Below are 23,373 nucleotides of genomic sequence, written 5' to 3'. Positions count from 1 at the left end.
CAAACATTGCCCATGCAGCATTGTAGCAGAGCAGACAACATGCAAAGCTCAATTTTCAGATGTGTACATTTAACTTGCTAAATAATAGTTCCCATAATGTATTGTTCATATCTCTGCTTACACAGCAAAAAAGAAAACGGTATTCGCACAGTGGCTCTGAGTCCCAATATCAGCCTCGACAGGCCCCTTAGTGTGCAAGCTCTGCTTCTCGGTGAGCTAATTCTAGGCTGATCCATGACAATATACGACAATGTGTACATTCATGATCTTAGAATATGAATAAGCTTCTCTTCTGTTCACTTAAATAAATAAATAGAATAGAATAGAATAGAATAGAATAAAAACATTTTTTAAAAATTAGCTCATGAATGCATGAGGGAAGTTAAACCACTTAGCATTTGCTGATTACAATCAACTCCACTACATGTATTTTTTGGTTCAGTTTAATTTAATTTTGTCAGGCAGTTACTGCAGAGGATGGAATCTCAGAACTACTGCAGAGTAGTAACAATCTCATCTCTGCCTCTCCATGAGCTGTGTGCTTCTGGTTTTCATACATCACCCCTCCGAATTCCCTTTTTAATCTGGCCTCTAATTGGTTCCTGATGTGACACTGCCTTCAGCCTGCCAAACAACCGAGTTGCGTGTGATACTGAAACCTACATACCCTAACTGACCTGATTGTGCAACTGAACTAGCACCCACACTTTGCTTGTCTCGGAAAGGGGTGGGGGGTGTCTGTGGGGTCACGAGAGGGCTGTGGTAGAGTCGAATGCAACCCCGAGGCTACCTATTGCCACATCATCATCTCTCCCCTTTCTCTGCAGCCCAATAATTGGCCCTTAACAGGGCCACCGACTGTGAATCTAATCTGGGCATTCACCTCCTTATCGCTGGCCAGGATGGCAGATGCCTGTCACTGTCCGCAGCCGTTTCAAGATTATGGAGGGCCCAGGAAAGCAATGTGTGCTGTTGCTTGGGAGCAGATGTTCCAACATGAGTGCGCTGTTCTCCAAGCATGAAGGGAAGGACCCTTTTTGATTTTCCGACAGGCGTTTGAGATGCAGCTGTGTCAGATTTGGACAGATGATGCGATTATGGAGCAACAGCGATATGACTGAGACCCTCAATTTACCACAGTGACCTCGCCAGACAGAAGTTCTCAAGAGCCGGAATAGACGTAGGAGGAGAAGGGGATTTCCAGAATATATACCTCGCGAATATCTGTCCATATGAATGGGCAAATCAGATTCCCACTGTCGTTCTTGTCTTTCTCTCATCCTTTGAAACAGAGGCAGTGCTGTGCACTAAGCAGATGGTCCTCCAGAAGAAGAATAAGACCCTTTCACTCGCTAAGGGCCCGCCACCATGACTTCATGCTTCAAGCACGTGTGCAGTGGGACCCCAGAATGGGGAAGGGCCAGTGGGTCACGAAGAGCCAGTGCGGGGTCTCAGGCCGCAGACAAGACCCAAGGTCAACCAGAGGCAACCGTCCCGCTCATGCGTGCCAAGCAAGGGACCAGTAAGATGTAGCAACAAAGAGGTGACTGATAAAGCTGAAGATAGTTCACTGTGCATGAGAATACAGCCCTCAGAAATTCTCAGACAGATTAGTTCTGGGAAACAGCCATGGCCTGTACTGAAGCGTGTGCCCAGGAGAAGTCTGCCTGAGTTTGGTACAACACTGGAATGAATTAACAGACAGACACACACACTGCCAGCAACATGGTGCAGAGGCGGGATAACTGCTCTATGTCCTTGAACACTGCAGGAACATCATCTGAGACTGGACAAACAGTCATGCTTATTCTCTGAGATTTCTATAAAGTTTTGTATAGTAAAAACATCCATTTCTATGGAGCACTCTATAGGTGATACTTCAAAAAGAACTACATTATATTTACTTGTTATTGCTTCATCTGCAATGAAAACAATCTAGGATAAACATGTGCATAAAATCAGGCTCTAATGTACTGGCCTGGCTGCATGTCAGAATGCAACCTGCCCACAGTCACGTCAGAGCTCCACCGGTAGCCATTTCTCATAGAGGTGAGCGGCTGAGAAGCTTTTTCCATTCAGGTCCTCCTGACACATGGCTTCGCCTATGAAAGAGATGCAGCTCCTCGTGGGCTCTTCCGCTTTGGTAATTAGTGAGCGCCAAGAGATCGGTCTCGCAAACCACACCGACCGATTTGTGCTAATTAAAAATGAGCTCTGAACCATAGCCTTTTCATTCTTTCCTGTTTCAGTTTCCGTTCAAAAGGGCTACGTGAAAACGTCGCAGAGCGGGCAAAACAAGTCGCCCACGGTGAAGCGTGACTACCCAGGTCACGTCTATCTGAACTGCACTCATCACGGTGGGAAAACATGACTAAAAACATTAAATTTTTGCGAGCAGTGGAAGTTAAATACTGTTGTTGGATACCTCATGGCAGAAGCCTTTAAGGATGCTCGTTCTAAAGAGACCTCCCTCCCCCAATAATTTAATTGTGTTGTTCAAGGACACAACCGAAGTATTCAAAATGGCATTTGCAGCACACTACATGGCATCATGATCAACTGTAATGCCCTGTACAGTAGCCCTCCAGCACCAATATCTTGCCATCAATAACGCACAGCAGGAACCCTTTACTCAAAGGATAATGTATTAGTTTAGCTTTGCCATTAAAAATGGCATTAAATGATTGAAAATTAAATGCACTTATTGATTTACACCCAGGAAGCTTTCAAGACAACGGAATTTAAAAAGAGTTAACCAACTTGATTTTTACAAGTTAGCAAACCGAGGGGGGTTGGGTTGGGGCTGGTTGCAGGTGTATGTATGACTCACTCACACTCTCACCTTCCGTGCTGCATTAAGGTCGAAGAATGGCTTGTTCCTCACGCTGAATGGCTCCTTGGTCTTGTCGATCTGTCCCATTTTTATTTTCTCAGAACGAGGGAAGATTATTTCCTTCTCTATGCACAGGAGCCGTCTGCTGAAGTCGCACTGACCAACTGGCTGGCCCTGCCACACAAGTGCAAGCAGCATTAATTTAATTGCATTACACAAACTTTTTTGTTTGTTTTTTGTTTATGTGTGTGTGTGCAAAAATACAGAGATCTCGGCTGGTCAGAACCAAGCCTACATGACCAGGGCTCCTTTGTTTAGGCGTATGACATAGATATCATTACAGAAACATACTATTGTAATCTCATTATTCAAATAGGCATATTATAATGTTTAATTTACATCATAAAACTTAATTGACTGGTTGCCATCTATAACCATGGCAACAGGGCACTTAACTGTGATGGACGGGGGACAGCATATAAGCATGTGCTTTCGTATGTATTTCGGTATGCTTTAATGTGCGTCTCTCTACACAGATAAGCACTAAGTGTTGGTATATATAATATCATATTGATGTTTATATGTCTGGGTGCTTTTGTTTTGTGTTTTTGCACAAACCAATTTAAGATATAAGGTTAGCAGTTGCACAGTGGTGTTACACTAAGGGGATTCAAACCAGCAACCTCTTGGCCTGTTACCAGTGACACAAACCAGTTGTGTTCATTCTGTATGGAAGCGTTCAGAAGAGTACATGCAGCACACATCTGTGTTTGGACATGCAGGCAGCTGAGCAAGGAGGGGTGTGGCCACAAGCTATGTGGTAATGACCGTGTATTTAATCAGCCTCCATGCCCCAACCGCTCCCTCAGCAGCCGTTTCCATGACAACGGCTCCCCTCTAATGGGTGTCTGTTTTGTTTGTGTCACAGGCTGCCTGCTGGGACAGCGGCTGTGACCCCAACCCCCGCACCCGCGCCACAGACCCCTGGATAATGACCTACGACCCTTGACAAAGATGTATAATCTCTGCGCGTGGCAGGGAGGCATTTTGCCTACCTCGTGCACTCGTTAAGGAGCAGTTGGAAGTGGCTAGAGAGTGTTAAGCTGTTGTCCTGGTGCAGAAGTTTTTAAGAGTTGTATTTGCCTTGAGCGTGAAGCAGTGTTTTAAAGTTATGAACTGTCTATTTAGAATTAGTTCAAACATATACTAAAAGAATGGCTCGAAATATCAGGAAAGTATTCACATTTGTGCTATAACAAATAAATAATGTTAAGAAAGCAATCATCCTTCCAAATGCTTACTGACACACCTGCATTACGTGTTAATGAGAGATTAATAAATCCCTAATGGGTGTGATAAATAAATTAAATGAATGGCAGCAAGATGAGGCTGAACACATGTTCACACAGCTACCCACTGCCTACAAGCCTGCATTCTAAAAGCACTGTCAATTAAAGGTACAGGCCAGTCTGAGTGTGTGTGTGCGTGCACGCACATGTATCACTTCCGTATTAACATGGTAATGGATACTATCTTCAGTGCAGTCATGAACACCAGTATCACAGCCAGCTCCTTCATTAGTGAGTCGTGATTTGAAAATCTTAACACCTCCACTACTCATCTGGTATGTCAATTTATGAGAAGTAGACAGTAAGTGAGACTGAGAGCGAGATGGAATCATGCCAAAATCAACCAGCAGAATGTACTTTCCACTTGCAATTTCCTTGTTTTTCTATCCCCTCAAGTGCACCTGCATCAAAATCAGAGTTCCAGGGTCCTGGCTGGAAGCTTTCAAGTGCAAATTGGCACAGAACGGTCGATCCAAACACATGCTGAGGTCTTTATAATTCAGTTGAAATCTTTAGTGTCACGTTCTAGGTCAGAATATGAGTGGTGCAGGGAGAGAATGACAGAAGTAAGAAATGAATGAGAAAAAGGAAAAATCAATACAGAGTGATGACAGACCAGCATGAAGACAGGAGAAGAGGGAGGATAAAACAAAGAAGGAAGCAGAAAAAAGAAAATATCTGAAAGATGGAAGACCACAGACCTGGATCAGCGAGTCAGGTGAAAAAAGGCAAGATGCTTAATGCTACTATGACTGCAATACTTGGCTAAGAATGGAAGTTTGTCATTGGCAATACACTCCAAAACAAAACTAAGAAAGCTGAGAAATGTGGAGTGGCAGTGTTTTCTTGCAGTTTTAAGTGAACTGGAGGTTAAAAACAAAAAAACAAACAAACAAAAAAAAAACCAGACACTAAAACTGATAGCTTAAAGTTCATGAATTGCTAAATTAATGGTGTTGTCGCCCTGGTCTGGCTCTGAGCTTATTAACAGAGAGCTGGGTACTGGATGCTTCAGGCAGTCAGCTGTATTTACAAACCCATAATGTCACCAGACCCAAATGCCACAAGAACTGGCATCTGAGGCCCCGAACCACAGGAGCCAAACTGAAGTGACTGGGAGCTGCACCTAATGCAGCCCAGACAACCGCACTGGCTCGGCAACGGAAACCCACTGAAAATTCATGAGTTTCAGATTCAAAAGTAACGATTGACTGACATTTAAAGACTCCATCCTGACACAGACACAGTAGGCAGGCTGTGCACATCATTTCAGGATCAATTCTCCCGTTGTGAGGGGGCAGCAGAGGCGAGGAAATGCTCCCTTTAGAATCATAGACTCCAAGAAGTTTATAGGTAGTTAAAAGGTCACCATTTTGCCACTGCCTCTTTGTGGCTTCCCAGGCCAATATAGGATGATGAAAAGCCCCTTCAGAAATGTGGATTTCCACTCCTGATAACACTGTATGGAGCGAAGCTTCAGCATTCCTTGTGCATGTGTAATGCTAGTGGGATTTCTGTCTTCCACAAAGCATTTCACCCACAGGAGCAACCAGAAAACACATCGATCTACTACCCATTTCTTTACTTTGCCAGAGGCCAGCAGCCCAGGAAGTCGGTCCCGTGAATTAAGCAAAACAAGATCAACGTGTGATCACAGCTCAAACAGCTCACTGTTAGCACCTCAGGAGCTTTGTTCAATTAAAAACCATGTACTGCTACATAGCACACTGGGATGGCAACAAGCACCAGGAGCAGAAGAGGAAGCTCTGTCTTTGAAGATTTTACACTTTGAATTAAACGATTGGGAGGGGGGAGGATTAGCCTTTTCTTACCCCCACCCAGATTAAGAAGGCTCTGAAGGCTTGCCTGTGATGAGCAGAAGACAGATTTCTATCTGTAAGATGGTTAGAGGCTCAAGAAATCATTAATGTGAGGCTCTCTACTTGCACTTTTGCATTTACTAAAATACACTGCTCTTCATACTAATCACTAGGCTCAGAAGGAAGTAAATGTAAAATGTCTTCTTTTGTTCAGATGACTTGGCTTTGCATACACCTATACACTCCACAGCAGTATAGTTTACACAGCCCAACACCAAGCTGCCTAGGCGTTACCATGGCAGCCAGCAGTGAACTTGTGTCAGAAAAACCTATGTAGTGCAATTTGGGCAAAGTGAGGCTCTTGTGCATGCAAAGAACAATTAAGATGACACTGCATGCGCCCTTGTAGGTCTAAACCATTTGTTAGCTGGCCTTATAAGATACAAACCACAGATAGTGCTTAACCAGCTCTAAATATTATGCTGGCTTTCCGTTTGTTTCATGATTTGCGGTTTCAAATGGGTGTCGTTATAGTGGTTTCTGAAAGCTTGCTAACCTACAGGTACACACTGCTCAATAGCTTCACTATGTAAACACATCCCTCATGTAGCTCACACCAAGGGAAATGCTCAAAACATACGTGTGAAAATGGTTAGGTAACTGATGTGTCAAAACAGAAAGGCAGACAGGGTGGGGGGTGGTCTCACAATTCTTTGTGATTCTGCATTAATATGCAAATTCCATTTTCCTATGCAAAGTAGCTGAATGTCCCACAACCTCCTAAATTTCTGATGGCTTGGGTTAATATTGGGTTTGTACAATATGCAGACGTATATGTGAGAAAACTGGGGACTCTCCAATGTCTGCACATACTTCACCAGAGCTTCTCCCTTATGATGTAAATTGGGCAGTCCTAATCTTGAGGGAAGTTTGTGTAAGATTTACCATCTGTGAACATCTCAGTGGTATCATGCAAATATTTTACACTATGTTCACTGGGCTTGGAAATCCTTTGGGCCTTTGACTCTGACCCAAAGCACACATGACAATTTTAAGAACCTAAAAGATATTTAAGAAACACAATAGTCATGTTTTATTTCAAATTGGAAAAAAGTACTGGAAAAAATGTACATGGAAGATAATGTTAATGTTAATGTTATTCTCTCTCTTACTTTTCTGAGTAAAATACGGTGCAAAACATTTTTGGCTATTTGCCCTAAAACAGTATTATATGAACAAATGGATGGCTACATCTCGCTATAGTAGGAATTAAAGAGAGAAAATAAATAGAAATTTAATGTCACAGACTATATTTCATGTTATACATCCACTGCATGGCATCCATTACAGTGAACGTAAGTGATCTGCACAGATCATGTCAAATTTCGAGTAATGGTAAGAAGCATTACCAATGTTGTTTGGACTATGCGAATGCATAATAATTGGTAATAGATCTGACACCATGCATGAAAGGAATACACTGAGAACCACTGAAAATGTATCAGTGTTAGAAAGAGAAAAAGCAATACAGACCATAAACCTTTAAAAAAATCCTCTTAAAAACAGTATTATGCTCTTAACAAGACAAGGCCAGGCAGGCACCAGTGATATACCTGCACAAGGAGATCAGGCAATCAGAATGCCAAACTAGCTCTGGTGTTGCACCCTTCAGTGAACAGCAGAACCTGCCTGGTTAATTCCAAACCATCTACCTGAATGCACCCCAGATAACAAAATGGCCACCAGAGAGATATCTGAACACTGCGCAGAGTGCTTCTAAAATGACGGAGGATGATTTGGGAAGTGTCTCCCTTTCCCCAGATCCAAATCATCCTCCATTATGAGTGTGAATGGATAAACTGGTCTCAGGTCAACAGAAAAAAAAGGCAAAGCTATCAATGGTGTGCTAAGCACATGATTGGCTTCCCCAGCAGTCGTGGGTTCCTTATTGATTCTGTGCATGCACTGACGATGATTGCTCACCCTGTCTCAGCGCTACATGTTCCAACACTCGCGTACTGGGGCTCAACAGTGCATTGGCCTCAACAAAGATGGGAAAGGCACTTGGCAGACTGTGACTGCTTCATTCATTGTTTCTGATTTAAAAGGAAAACAGACTATGGGAAAGATGACCAGTGTCTTGGTTGGACCTGGAGATTGATTCAGATCACTCTCATAGCAGGTGAAAGCTAGCTAGCAGATGATTTCAAGCATAAGTAAATGTCCATCACTAATGCAGTGTTTTAATCTGTACAAACTAGGTTAAAATGCACTATTACTATTTTAACACAGGAAACTTCTGAGCTTGACATAAATGAATAAAGACAGAACAATTAAACCATAAACAGAATCCAAGAGAAGAAATATTTAATCGGCTTTATTTACCAGTCAATTGGATTAGAATAGGAGGGTAAGTAAATGCTCTTCTACGAATGGGTTAATCAAATAGAAAATAGAGCATCTTAATAGCACTAAACAAAAAATCTTGTTGGCATGAATGCTTCAAATTATAGGGAAGATTATGGAAAGAAGTCCCCAATGCAGCTAATTCAGCCTCCAAGAGAAGATTCTATATATAAATTGGTATAAGGCCACAACATGTTCCTGCCAACCAAATGCACACAAATTAAGTTGTCATACAGACAAAGGAAGAGGTAGGGAAAGAGAAAATGTGTGACAGGATTTAAAAAAGAGTTTGAATAAACAATAAACAGGAAACAGCACTGGATACAGAAATTGCACCATATCACCACCTAATCTGAAGCAATATGATTTCAAGACAATTAAGCAACACACGGCACAGCTATGACGAAATGGCATTCTAATCTGCACAAGAAGAAAGATTTGCCTGAAAATTAGCACTTCAAAAGCTGGATTTCAGATGAGGACCATTCTGGCTCATTTGCTCAATGTCTGCTTGGCAATTGTTCCTTGTGAGCAATCTTTGAAACTGAAGAATGTACACAAACAGCACACATACAGAGCACCTCATAAAACATCACCCTCTGCAAATCCCTAGACTGGGATGTGAAGGCATTCGCAAGTCACAACAGATCAAACCATAATGGCTAAGTGCTGGTTTGAGACGGAGGATGTGTGGCACCTCTCAAGATTCTAAATGAAAGGTGGAATGCAGTAGCCTGGTGAAGATGAACACATTAAACACACCATTTAATGAGGTACGGATATTATGCTGCAGTCGCACCTTGTTGTGTCAAATAAGCAATGTACTGTAACTGCTGTCAAATTATGTATTTCTGAAGCCATCACCTTCCTCTCCTGAGTGAAGAGAAACAAGTGCTAACTGACATTTTGCTGCAGCACAGAAACAAACAAATGGAGACAAAACTGGCTGGTGGACTTAAAGCTTCATTTGTTTCAAAATGGGATCCTTGTAACCATGAAAAAAAATAGCAGTTTAACACCAATTATCCTTGAATAAAACTGACTCCATTGTCACAGAATCAGAGACCTGACTAGCCTTGCCACAACTTTTTTTTTTTTTTGGGGGGGGGGGTTAAACATGAGGAAAAAGTAAAACAAAGGGAAACTTCACTTACCAACTCTGACACAGTACAGCACTACAGCAACATTACTTTTTTCCAATTTCAAATAAACTCCGTAAATGCTTATGAGTATAAGCATACAAATCAGACAGAAAAAAATTCTAATTTTCCTCATGACTAATCCACCACAATTTCATGCTGCTCTTCCTTTAAGAGCATCTCATGTATGGATGAAGCCCAGGAAGGCAGGTCTGCAGCTGAATGAAGCAACGCTCCTTTATCTTAAACCATTTGTCGGCTCTGGCTCCTGGGCAGCTGCCTTTCTGAGTTCCAGCCTGGTGCAAAGGTGACAAGAGTTCAAAATAATGGACCTGTGATCGATGTGTGGTCAGCAGAGCCACAGATATGGACCCCATGCTGAGATACTAACCTTTGCAACTCAATTCAACCAACACAGGCACACATCTCCACTTTTTGTGTGTGTGTGTGTGTGTGTGTGTGTGTGTGTGTGTGTGTGTGTGTGTGTGTGTGTGTGTGTGTGTAGTGAGGGGCAGAGAGAGGGATGAAGGATGAGTATGCATAGAGGAGTAAAGGCTGTGCCTGCAGGTGCAACACAGACAAAAAATACTAAACTATGCAAGCTGCCTTTGCAGAAATGCTGTGTCATTAGAACAAGTGGTAATTTAATGTACATCATAACTCTTTGGGGGGGACTATCTTTGCTTCTGTCCATTTGCAGCTCAATTTAGAATATTTCTCTTTGTACTTTTGTGTGTAAAGTAATGTGTGACACATAACTGTCCGAACTGGGGGCGATAGCAGAAAAGCGAAGATAATTAGTGTTTGAGAACAAATATTTCACGCTGGGTGCTCTCGTCGGTGATTACAGCAGCCGCTAAATGAACTCTAAACTCCATAATGATCCATTTTGTGCGAGAGCTGTCAAATGCCACATAATGCAATCTGGTCATGGACATGGTTCTTTCAGAGTGAGAAAACGCATCTCTTCAGAGTCACCATTTCCAGTCCATCAGCACATGTTCTGTGCATTTGTTTTTAAGATACAAAATCAATTGTTAGCATTGCATAGGTCGCTGAAGTAAAGGTGTGAATTGAGGTCACACACTGAAGTCTATTTGGGGCAATGTATCAAGCCAAAGCAAAGGTGCCACTAATAAGCATTATGCTAATTATTTGGCAATGCTAGCATTTTAGTCCAATGTGACATTTTACTAAGCACCAAACCTGTGCTCTTGCCCATCTCCTGTCACTATCAATGACTCCAACGTTGCCATGGAGAAAATTTTTTAAGCAAGCTTTGACTGACAGATCATCTGAACGTGGTGTTCTTTCACTGGGTCCGCTTCCAGACTTCAGTGGGCATTTATACTAGAGAACATTCTTCCAATCAACACACAAGGCCACTTTTAATAACTTATTTGTGAACAGTATTCACCATTTCTTCCAGCAGATTAAAAAGGCAAATGTCAACTAATTTGTGTATCTTTGAATGCAAGCTAACCTTGGAGCGATACTCAATTAAAAAAATGAATACAGGTGATGTAAATGCCCTGGTACTGGCAAAGGAAGGTCAACTTGCAGATCTCGTATTCAGAACATGTTCCTGGAGCTTTATTTATTTTTATTTATTTATTTATTTTTAAAAGCTGGGTTTTCAAGTCTGTCTGATAAGACAGCAGATAAGGCAGTGAGTCCAAAATGGCTCAAACCAGCACTGGACGTGATCAAAGTGCATGCTCGCTATCGGCTTGTGTAGCTTTGACACTACTGACAATACATTGTCAGACAACAGTCCAAATCTAAGGGTGCCAGGGAGGTCTGTCACTTAGCTTACTGCCTGAAAACCAGGACCGCCTTAAATTTTACAATTTATCAATCACAGAGATAAGTTAGTGGCAGATGTGCAAGAGGGCCCTGGAAAGCACACTTTATTATTCAGGCTGTCAGTGCTGAAGACAGGACATGTCTCTAATCTTAGAGCTCCAGCTTAGCCACTGATGCTGTTGGGTACCTGTAGAGACACTCACACTAATTTTGATGATGTCGTAGATGAGGTAGCGTGGGATCGGGTGTCCATTCACTTTGTCAATAATCATCTCCTGTAAAACAGATTGGGGGGGGGGGGGTGGCAGAGAAGATATCTTATAATTCTGAGCATCTCTCATGCCTGAGGGCTAGTTTCAGGATTAAAAAACTTTTAACGAATTTTTCTTCAATTTGAGAGAACCCTCAAAAGGTCTTTTTTTCCAAATAGAGATGGTGAACACAAGAAATCAAAAGTGTAGATGCATTTGAATAAGTGTGTGTGTAGTGTGTGCATGACAGAGAAAGAAAGACAGACAGAGAGAGACACAAAAGTAGAAAGGTACATTTTGTTTAGTAATGAGGTTCAATGTACCAGAACAGAACTCGTCACATAGGCTAATGTGTTACATTAGAGGGTGAGACTACTGCAGTTCTTTCACCTCATCACAGCAGAACACTAACTAAAAGTAGGCAGTAAGCAGGCTGTTTTTGTTATTTGTTTTTCGCAAAATGTCCAAAAGACAAGCAGAAAAAATACATCATTAAATAAATAATAATAATAAAGCATCTGATGATTTGGGAATTCTGACAGATCAGATGCATTCATAGTGCTCGCAGAATGCAATCGCTTTTTAATCTGTGCCTTAATCATGTATTGAATGTCCACAAGTATTGAATGTCCACACATACGATGTCATGAGTCCTATCACAGTTTTAATATTCAGTAATATAATAACATTATGACACAATCCCAAGAGATTTCAGAGAGAGTTTAGCGACTGAAAATGTGTGCTGGAGACAGAGAAGAAAGATAAAGCAAAGCACGAGAATGGGAGAACGACATGACAGAGAGTGAGAAACAGAATGAGTGTGAGCGTGGAGTGAGGGAGGGATCAAGAGTGTCTCTTTTCCAAAGGGGTGCACAAATGATAAAAAGACAGAGGACAAGAACGCAAGTGTTATTAAGAAGATGGAGACAGGTTGCCAGATCGAGGGTGCCATCCTCAGAGGGGCGGACCGCCTCTCCCCATGAGCAGCTGGTGCTCTCGACCTAGCGGCAGGGTGCAAGGGAACTGGGTCAGCAGTGGCTGCAGCTGGCCTCTGAATCTTCCAGGATTCTTGGTCCATGCATGCTGCTTTTTGGGCTGATAAGTACTGGTAAAATTAGCTCCAACAGAGCCACTGATTATCTGTAAGCAATGGGCCACATGCATGCGTACTGCTTCCTGTTAACTGCTGCGTTTAAAGGCCTCTGTTTGCATGTCAGGGGCAATGATGAGGGGGATCGAGTGATGTCACATCTGCTCTTTAGCAGCACATTTATAGCCCCGCACTAAACTTGTCCAACAGAGCTCATAAGGGCTCTCCACTGTCAATCAGCAGACCAGATCAGTGATATAAAGGAAGGTGGTGTTTAATGGATTAAAAAACACACTTTTTTTTGTAAGTAGGGCTACTTTTGTTAGGGCCAACCTAGCTTGTTTACAAGATGGTTCAAGATGGAATTAATAATAAGAGAGACTACAAACTCACCCCATCCAGAAGTGTGTTAGAAAGGTGGGCATTCATGTTCTTGCGACAGGGGAACTCCAAGTTAGAAATGTGAAACACAGAGTTGTCCCTGTCGATCATGTGCACCTCATTTTTGCCATCGATCAGCATCATATACCTGCAAAGGCAACAGGAAGTATTATTTTAGCAATATGCCCAGATTCACAATGAAGAGTTTTCTTATTGGAGGAAATGATAGGCTATCGCAAAGTAAAATAAATCTATATATAGATAAAAAAAATTTTAAAAAAGTGTCAAAAAGACAAATTTAAAGACTGGCCCATATTGCTGCTGAGGAATTAAAATCAGAGGCTTTTGGCTGAAATGGAGAAAAAGCCAATATTTTCTCTCTCCCTCACTTTCTGGGATAGTTAGAAATTTATCAACCTATAAAAATCTAAATGAAGACAAACGATACTGGATAGGCCTGATAAAAGCAATAAAAGCACACGTTGCTATGTGTTGTCAGCACCACTGCCTTGGTTGTGATGGCAACTGACCCAATCACAGCTGTACCAATAACCCCAAAAACACAAAACTTCTGAGTTTTATTTGTGTTCTTCTGAATTATAGAGGCCATTACACCACAATCTGCTGAATACCAAGACCATCACACCAGCATAAACATACTGCAAAGCAGAAGCGCATGGTTGGTACCTGAGACACTGACACTTTCTCAACAGAAGTTTACTTAATGAAAATGTAGGCACAACTAGCTACTGTAAAGTCTGCTCTTCAGTGCATCGCCAGGAGTACAATTGCCTTCAGAATTGATACTGGACTTTAATGGACAACTGGGCTGAGGGGAAGGTTTAAGAAGGTTCTCATTAGTTTTCTGACTCATTTTCCTGAGTCTCTGGAAAGACATTCCATGATATAATCCAGCCACTTAAACTCATCTCTTTACTGCCAAAGGCAAACTAGTGTTGGTCATACACAGGAAAAACTGAAAGGTAGGGAGAAGGTTTGGTTAAGCAGGTGCAAACCTGCCAGGTTTGACTGCTGGCTAGCCATCACATTTAAATATAGCAGGTTTAAAGAATAAGGTAGTTGTGGGGGGGGGGGGGGGGGGGGGGGGAGCATCACTGATACACCACTATCCAGAACGGTGAAGTTCCAAAGGGCGGTCTCTCTAGGCATCTCCAGGACATGGTTGCACCATTACCTGGAAGTTAAAATCACATTTATATCACATTACATTAAAGGTCTTTTGATTGGCTAGACTGTTGAGAAAAAGGCCTTGATTGGATGTCATTTCACTCCAGAGAATGGAGAATCGCATATCTACAGAGGTACAGTGATGGCGAGCCAGGAAGCAGGTAGTGGGATGATGGGACATGCTGTGACAGCTGAATCGGAGAGTTCTTCACTCTGGCAGGATGCATTTCACTACCACGGCCATGTAACTGCAGCTTCCGGACTAAGGACAACTCGCAGACCAAGCCAAATCAACCAGCATGATTACAAAAAAAAACAAAAAAACATTTACACATACAGAATGCTAAACACATAAATTGTTAATTCCTTAACAGGTTCCCCTCACTTCACTAATGAGTTCTTGCCCAAAGTATGTGTGTTTAGTAGGGACAAAGATAATCACAGAGCTTTTGCCTTCAGAGTTGCAAGAGTAGGAGTGATGTGGATCAGAACAAAATGGAACTGTATACCTGTGCACTATGTTCATACAACTCAGGTCTGAGAAAACACACAGTATACAAAGTTATGAAAAAATACAATTATAAATTTTATTTACAAAATCCAACACAACACATTCATCAAAAATCAAAGTGTTTCATCTTGATTTAAAAGAAAAACATACCCCTTTTAAAAATCTTCTTTGCCTTCTGGGTGCCCTTGAAATAGTGAGGAGATATAGTAAAAGAAACTCTTTAGACTCCCACACAAACAAAGAGACAGACATAAATTGATATAGCAGTCATAGTGATTAGAAGTGGTACGTGTTGTGTCTCTGCAGTTTGACAGGTGGTGGAACATCAGGAACCAATTAAAGACCAGATTAAAATAGGAATTTAGGGTTAATGTCTGAAAATTGCAGGATCATATCTTAGACACAGGTGAACGTGTTACTACTCTATAATAACTGTGAACTACCATCCACTGTTTTGTTTAATCAAGCGTTTAATCAATCAATTTGAATCAATTAACTGGTTGAACCCAACACAGTCTATACCGCAATATAACTGGTAATCACATCTGGCACATGCATCAATATATGCTATAGTAAACCTGTTTTGAACAGACCCATCAGTGATGACACCAAACCCATCACAGCCTCCACTAGTTATAAATTTTGGGAAAGGTTTAAAAATGTCTGCTATAAAACTGAATAAACTGAAAACAAAAAGATACACAGCAACAGTAATCAAAAAAGGAATACTGGCTTTCACATTATATTCTTCCTACAACTTATCTGAATTCATGCAACCTACCCCATCCAATGAGGTTTGCTGTGCTTTCACCAGACAAGAAAAGAACAGAAGGGCAGCCAACAACCTCCGGGGACCAAAATCAGATGGAGGAGTGAATTCTTAAAGCTGCCACCCTCTTGGTTCCTTTAATCTTCCCTCTGCGTTCTACAGATGAAACAGAGCAAGAGTTTCAGAACTGAACACCGCTGAGCTGGGAGTGTCCCAGTCAAAACCTCTCCCTGGAGAGATGTTTATGCTTTTACAGAGCAACATCTCACTGATTTCTATGGACTACAGAAGCACACGTATTGTTTTAAAATTAACAAAATAAGTAAACTTGTCAAAAATCGACCAATGGAACATCTCTAACAGGACCAGTGATCTGGGATGACTCCACTTGACATCAATAAACAATCTTTAAAACCTAATTAAGGTTAATTAATTTAATTAACTTCATACCAAAGAAGCCCCACCATTACTCCCACAACACCTGATCAACCATCAAACAAATTCTAACAAACGTGCACACAGCACTCCGTCTGCCAACTTATCCTCAGCTTGTCAAGATGTGTCCTCACCTCTCAGACAGACTGACTTTTAACACAATGCTGTATACTTTCCCACTCCTTACTCTACACCTTGGTGTACCACCGACTCAACAGAGTGACTGTGGAGAGCACCACCATCACAGGATTAATCGCTTGAAGTGATGAGAAGATGAGGAAAGAAGGAAAAGGTGCATCCTTCTACATTTCACAACTCGGCAGTCAATAACAGCACCAAAGAGTTCAAATCTGTATCTGATAAGGCTCCAGCACGTGCAAAACTACTGAACAAAGCAGTAGTCCTTGTGTCTAAAAAAACAGACACTGCCAAAGAGTTTGATTTCCTGTTCATGTTCCCTCTTGAAAGGTTAACCATTACAATTAAACACACCCTGAACCATTCACAATCATTAAGACAGCAATTAAACTCATTACCATGCTTTATCAAATCAACAAAATCACACATATCTTCCAAAAGTACTCACTCACACACACACACACACACACACGAAAATAAACCCTTATCAAGCAGGCAAAAGAAATGTAGGAAATTAACAGCTCTCTGATTAGCAACAACTGGATAGTTGTTTATTGGCCAGCTGTGTATCATTAGTAACATAAGAGATGTAACCAAGTATATGTCACATTTACATATAGCCACCATGGTCAAAAAATAGGGTCAAAAACTTTGCAAAAAAACAGTTTAAGGATGTCATGAATTATGAAGACAGAACTGACAGCAGCACTATCCAGGATGAAGCCACAGATGTCTCCTACCATAAACTACCATAAAGACAACAATTCACCAGCAGGACCTCGAGGGGTTCATCAACAGATGCAAATGATTGGTAAACGACAAACATTATTTGCTGCTACATACATGTGAAAGCTATAAGAAAAGATAGATCGAGGAAGGTTTTGTACAGAAAAAATTAAATCGTTCATGATCCACCTGAAACATGCTGCAATGTATGGCTGTTAGTGGAGTGACTTGCTTGCCTTCATTGTAATATTCTGGGACAAAGTGTCAAGAACATATATAATTGCTGCCCGAGCTAAACAGAAGAAGATCTCTTCACTGCCTGGATCCTACTAAATGTAAAACTCCTCAGAACACAGCAGACGGCGCTTCACCTTGCAGCAGGACAGCGACCCCAAAATAAAACACTAAAGCAGAACACAGGAACTTTCTTAACTAAACTGAATCTCTTGGAGCATTGAACTCTCATTAACAGCTGACCGAAATACAAATCATTAGGAATTATAATGCGTTTTACAATATTAATTACAGGAGAATTAGTGCATTCAGGTAATGAGTGGGACATGTGCCTTACTGATGGACTATGCAATAACGGCACATATGGGGCGAGGATCCAAAAAAAAACCTGTTCCACTCAGTGCACCAAGTTCTGAAAAATTCTGGCCCACCTGCTATTTTGACAGTGCCTCTGGGCGGCTGCAAAAGCCAGGTGCTCGAGTGGAGAGAGAAAGATAGGGGGAAGAAGAGAGCTTTTCTCCAGAAAGTATAAGTAAAATCCATCAAGCAAAGCTGAGGCCAGCTCCAGCACCTTATTCCGGCGATCTGTCTTCCTGCCTCCATTGCGTACTGGCTCGGCACAGCTAATTCTGAGACACTTTTCATGAACCCAGCTCTCTGTTTTTCACTTACTGTCTGCTTTTTTTGTTTACTGCCCGTTTTCATCCCTCTTACTTTTCTTGTTTTAAGCTTATTGGATTTTATGTTTGAAACAGCTTTATCACTGTGCTCAGAGATGTAAATGCACCCCACAGAAATGCGAGTGAGAGGTTAATGTGACAGTCTTTAAAGTCCCATGCAGTGAATAAATGCGTGTTCTGTGAGAGGGAAATAAACTGTTGTGAGGATCCGGCTCATGGTCCTTGATACCTGTACAATCCTAAAGCATCTGAAATTAAATGACTTTTTCCACAAGCATGGATATATACACCCACACCCATAAACACTGTCTAGTGCAGGAAGAAAAGGGTTGCAGTGGCTCTAAAAGGGGGCTTTTGGGGGGGGTATCAATGTAATCTCATTCCTGCTATTACTGGGAGCTGGACGCTGCTTGGTCACGCTCAGAGCCGAGGAGGCAACAGCACTTCGCACTTCCACAGTTATACAGGGATCGATACTTGGTGCCACAGTCTAACCCCAGCCCTGCAGCCTACCCAATCACAACTGGGGTGGTAAAGAAAGAGCAAAGTGAAGAAAGAAGGGGAGAGAGAGAGAGAGCACATGCAAGTAAAGAAGAGAAAAAAGAAAAAGATACAAAGAAAGCTCTCTCTCTCTCCCTCACCCCCCCAAAAGCCCCCCAGAGAGAGAGAGAGAGAGAGAGAGAAAAGAAAGAATCTGGAGGAAAGGAGGTGGAAGACTGACAGGTGAGGGAGGCAGGCAGGGGACAGCTGGGATGTGAGTAGAACATGTGAAAGCTAAAGGCAGAATGAAGCCATCAATCCCACCACCGCATTCCTCTTCATATCCATCACTGGCGTTACATACTACGGCGGAAAGACATGATTGCACAAGACAGAAATGAACCAGCAAATCTGTGGGCTTCTTCTCTTGAAACAAGTGTGCACTGAGGGCAGAGGAAGCCCAAAAGACTGCCTTGCTTTGCCTTCTGGGGCCTGAGGAGAGGCTGCTAGCGAGGTACACACTCGATCCCCTCCCAACCTTTGTCAGGAGCTGCACCGCTCGGCATCCGCCAACATGGAAACCTCTGTCCTCTTCTATATCAAACAGGAACAGCCTTCCCATGGTGCAGCTGGGTGAGGGGCCAGGGCCTAGGGGAAGCCCAGACTCCAGGGTCTGATGCTGCTAATCGGGTAGCTAGCGTACATCATCCACTCACAGCAATTTGTGTGGATGAGGTCATCTGTTCGACATCTCAACTAGAGTGAGTGTTTCATAGAGGATAAAAAAATATTTTGTACATGAGACTGCCTAGTGAAAAACTGGGGAAACTCAAAACTAGGCACAATCTATAGGTTAGTCCTTCTTCTGCCCCAAGAGGAGGCAAAGTAACACGCTGTTCAAGTGCTATGCAAAATCCACTATCCAATGAGCTATACACTGAGGTGGCCTTTGGCCAGTGAATCAGCTGGTGATGAACCTAACAGATATTTAGACTGTTTTTTAAAAAAAAATAAAAAAATCATCAAGCGTGACAGGCCTCCTGACTGCCCCCGACTCCACCCCCAAAGACACACAGCTTTAGCCTAATTAGAGCACAGAGCCTGGAGAGGAGGCTAAGGGGGTTAAAAGCTTCTTAAGCCCTCTAACACAAGATCATTACTGGACCTGACCCACAATAGAAGGCTTCTAACAAACCCCTCTCTCCCCAGACAGGGGAGCTTCAGGCCTGGTGAGAAGGGGCAAGTCTGCCCAGCAGGCTTTGACAGGATATCTGATGCAGCGATGGCCACGAAGCAGGCAGCTGTCGTACTTGAAAGTCCTGACAATAGAGCCCAGATACAATCTAATCCTGTACTTCAGCCATCTCCTCTACTGATAACTCATTTTGCACAATCAAATCTGAGAGTGGTGGAGAGGGAGAAGAGGAGGGAAAGGGAGAGAAAGAAAGGGAAGCAAAACAGATAAGCAGATCGAACACAGTCTCCTTTCCACAAGACCAAGACAGGAAAAAGACCTGCCACCCTGGGTCTGGGAAGGTGGTTACTGCATGACAGGTGTGGACAGCCCCTCGCAGTTAACTCATTACCAGTCATTACCTCTGGTCAACTGAAATTATAATTATCCAGCTTTGAACAGCACTGTTAAATATAATAACAATGTTAAATATTTACATTTTTTTAAATTATTTAGCAGCTCTGAAAAACAGCATTTCTAAACTGTGACTTATGAAGGAACATCACTGTAATTGTGTCTTGAACATTACTTGCTGAACCATAGATTATGTTATGTTAATCTTTTTTAAAGTTTACACTTTAACAGTTGTATTGTTAAAATGCAATAGTGAATGCTTATTTTGCCAGTTTTCAAAAACAGTCCGTTGGGGAAAAAAAAAAAAAAAAAAGAGAATTGTAATAAACCTAATGGCATAAACTCTCCAGTGCCTTTCTGGAACTTCAGGGGTAAAGAAATTCTGAAGCAAACACTACCAACATATGGATTGATCTAGAAATCACTCCAATTTAACTTCTTTATTCAACCTAAAAAACGAGGAAGAGTTGTACAAGTAAACTTAACAAAGAGAGTTCATGGACATGGATTTGCATGTAATTCTAATGTGTGCATGTGATTTCCGATTCAGCAAGAACATGTCAGAGAGAATGAGTAAATGTGATGAAGAAATGAATGTGCCTGCAGGGAAAATGCCTCCTACCAATCTGGCCATCCTGTGCTGGCTCCAGAGGATTTCACACATTTCAAACTGAAAATACACTCACCACTTAAATTACGCAGGGCACACGACACAGAATATTAAACAGCACAAGATAAACACCCCCCCTCTTACAGTGCAAAGCATAATCCACACACAGCCTTAGAAATCAAATTAATACTACTTTTATGGTCAAGAAATCCAAACAGGCCTTTCTAAATTTAAAAAATACCTACATTTAAAACTGCCCATAGACAGACACATGCATAAAATCATCTTCCACTGTCAAATACATTTTCTTTATTAAAGGCCATGCTTAGGCAGTTGAACACGTGTTAATCAGTACAACAGTTCTCCCCAGAGTGGTTGAGCAAGGAAGATTAGGAGCAGAACTAATCACTTCAATGGGAAGGATTTGCCTCTCCAGAGCGCTAACACTAACCAGGGTGTTTGACCTGGGGAGGAAACTGAGGCAGCTGTCTCAGCCTTAATTAATGAAGCTCTCAGATACTCCATGATCTTCCCTCATTCGTACACAAAGCATGGTAGTGAGAGAAGCGGGAGCAATAGACCAAGAAAGCATCATCAACACATGCATGTGTACGTGTACGTACACACACACACACACACACCCCATGTCCAATATAATACCAGGAAACAATGCATGAGAAATGACATCTGATTGAAGTCCCTTTGTACTCTACAAGCCAAATAACACATTAAGTGCACCAAGCATCCACTAAAAATATTTAATGAGCTCCCTCTACACACACGCGCGCACACAGCCAAACATGCACAGAGAAACACTCATCTCTCTGAATAAGGCCGCAGTACGGACCCATTTCCATAACGCTCTCCATAATGTTCTCAAATAGACCAATTACTCCTGCACAATAAGAGACACACTTTCAGAAATATGATGAAGGCCATCTCTCTCCCTTTCTCTCTCATGCACTCTCTCACTCTGCCTCTCGGAGACAAGCAGCCTATTTTCCATCATGTGAGAAAGGTGGAATTGTCACCTGTCCTTGGGGAGAAAGCTACAGCTCATTACATAGAGGGCAAAAAAATAAAACATGGACAAATAACACTGCTCAAGACCTCATAATACTGCAGAGCACATTACTGCAGCTCACCCTCCAAAACAAAGCACTTCCAGAAAATTCTGCTGCAAAAGACCTTTCAACTTCAAATAAAACAAAATGAAATTTTTACAGTCCAAAACCCACACCCCCACTGGCCACAAACCACATACGGGTTTCCTTCCCAGTTTGTTAAAGTCTCACTCGGAAACCCATAAGGTTGAGCCCCCTCAAGCATAAGAAATCTGCTAAGATATTTGCAGAACAGAGAATAAACAGTGCTTTTATTTCTGGTAATGCACAGATTTGGATACATGGCTTGAGTAGACAAAATATAATAAATGGTGGGTAGATGAAGTCAGTGAAACCAGGGTATGTTCTGAATTTACCACCAAAGAGTGTGATGAATGCCCTGCATGCTCGCTGCTGTTCTTGGGCCTCTCAGCACTCCAAGAACATTTGAAGGTCTCCTCTCCTGTAAGCTTCCAGCAAATGTTTTAACTCACTTTCATTCACAGTTAATGACTGTGAACCTCAAAGTTGAAAAATTTGGTTAAAGATACAGAGCAAAATGCAAACACCCCAACCACAATCACTTTTCAAGGGTACACTGGGCAGGAACCTGAATGCACATGCAAGAGCATGTTCAGTTTGACTTGTGGAAGGTGATCACAATAAATCAGGGGTGGGTCTAATCACAACAGCAAAGACGTCTCAGCACGGAGTAAAAAATGGATCTGGCAACTTTATCTAAAACCAGTCGAGGTCGGCTTGGAGGAGTTTGGTTTGGCTTTGCTTGGAGGAGTCAGAGGTTAACTGGAACCGATGCAATGAATGCTTTAGTCTAGCATAGCTCATGGAAGCCATAGACAAACTGCAGCATGACATTTTCCTATTTACACAAATAAAAAAAATATAATGAAAAAGTACATCATGTGAGAACTGACTGCCTATGAATATCAAACCTTAGTTCATTACGCCTCATATCTAACCATGTTATATTTCTGCCATTCTCATTCTATAACATAAGCCATGAAAAATGCCACCATGAGAATCTATAAAAATGTCACAATGCAATTTTTATACCATATTGCCCACCTGTAGTTGACAAGCAACAGTACAAACATTTAACGGTAGATTAGAGTGTTAACCAGGGCTCAAGATCAAAGAGGGGGATCGTTGCTCTCTGGAGCTAATGAGTAACTCCTCGCTGTTCCTGTGCACACATTAAGCACCAATTCAGATCGATCGCAGCATGCTAACGTTGTTACCTACAGCTCTTTAAGGCTCCTCTCGCCTGCGCTTGTCATTAGGGAAATCAGAACATGATGCAGGGAGAATGTTCCATGCTGATTTAGGCTGTTTTTGTACACGTGTGTGTGTCTGTCTCTACATAAGAGAGAGATGTGGGGTGATGAGGGCAGAAGAAAGTAGGGAGTGCGAGGAGAAAAACAGTAAACAAACTGAAAAGTACGCAAACTATGTACCTTCTGTGACTAAAAATGTTTATTTTATAGACATTCAGTACTGCTTTTTCATGTTTAAACACAATAATAGCAAAGGTGTTCACAGGCAGAAGGTTTCTTGGTTCTGAGTGCCTAAGTCAAAATATCATGATGTCTGAAAGCATTCTATTAGCTATGCAGGTGCAACCAAAGATGAAAACAAAAAGATGACTTTCCTGCCTTGGCTGGACAACAAAGTGTGTGTACAGGTTTTCTGGTTGGCTAACTCCCTTTTTGGCTCTAAATATACAACTGTATAAACTGGATGTAATGATTTCCCCCCCTTCACTGCTAATCAACTGTGTGTGTGCATGCGCGTGCGTGTGTGTGAGAACATGTAGCA

At 41.9% G+C, this 23,373-nt stretch overlaps 1 protein-coding gene across 6 annotated transcripts in view; it reads right to left on the bottom strand.

The window, feature by feature from the left end:
* Positions 1-23,373, bottom strand: part of rngtt (RNA guanylyltransferase and 5'-phosphatase) — a 76,251-nt gene that overhangs the window by 42,089 nt on the left and 10,789 nt on the right. For 5 of the 6 annotated variants that reach the window (XM_081695553.1, XM_081695554.1, XM_081695551.1 and 2 more), the window contains exons 9-11: positions 13,088-13,223; positions 11,557-11,628; positions 2,843-3,007 (exon numbers count right to left, since the gene is read on the bottom strand). In XM_081695553.1, the coding sequence (XP_081551679.1) occupies positions 2,843-3,007; positions 11,557-11,628; positions 13,088-13,223 (373 nt within the window). The remainder of the gene's footprint in view (positions 1-2,842; positions 3,008-11,556; positions 11,629-13,087; positions 13,224-23,373) is intronic. The other variant, XM_081695552.1, reaches the window with a different exon arrangement.

This window comes from Electrophorus electricus, chromosome 2 (genome assembly GCF_041902795.1).
Source record: "Electrophorus electricus isolate QZ-2024a chromosome 2, ASM4190279v1, whole genome shotgun sequence".
NCBI classification, from domain to species: Eukaryota; Metazoa; Chordata; class Actinopteri; order Gymnotiformes; family Gymnotidae; genus Electrophorus; species Electrophorus electricus.
The sequence above is the reverse complement of the archived record's forward strand: the minus strand, read 5'-3'. Positions and strand labels throughout refer to the sequence as shown.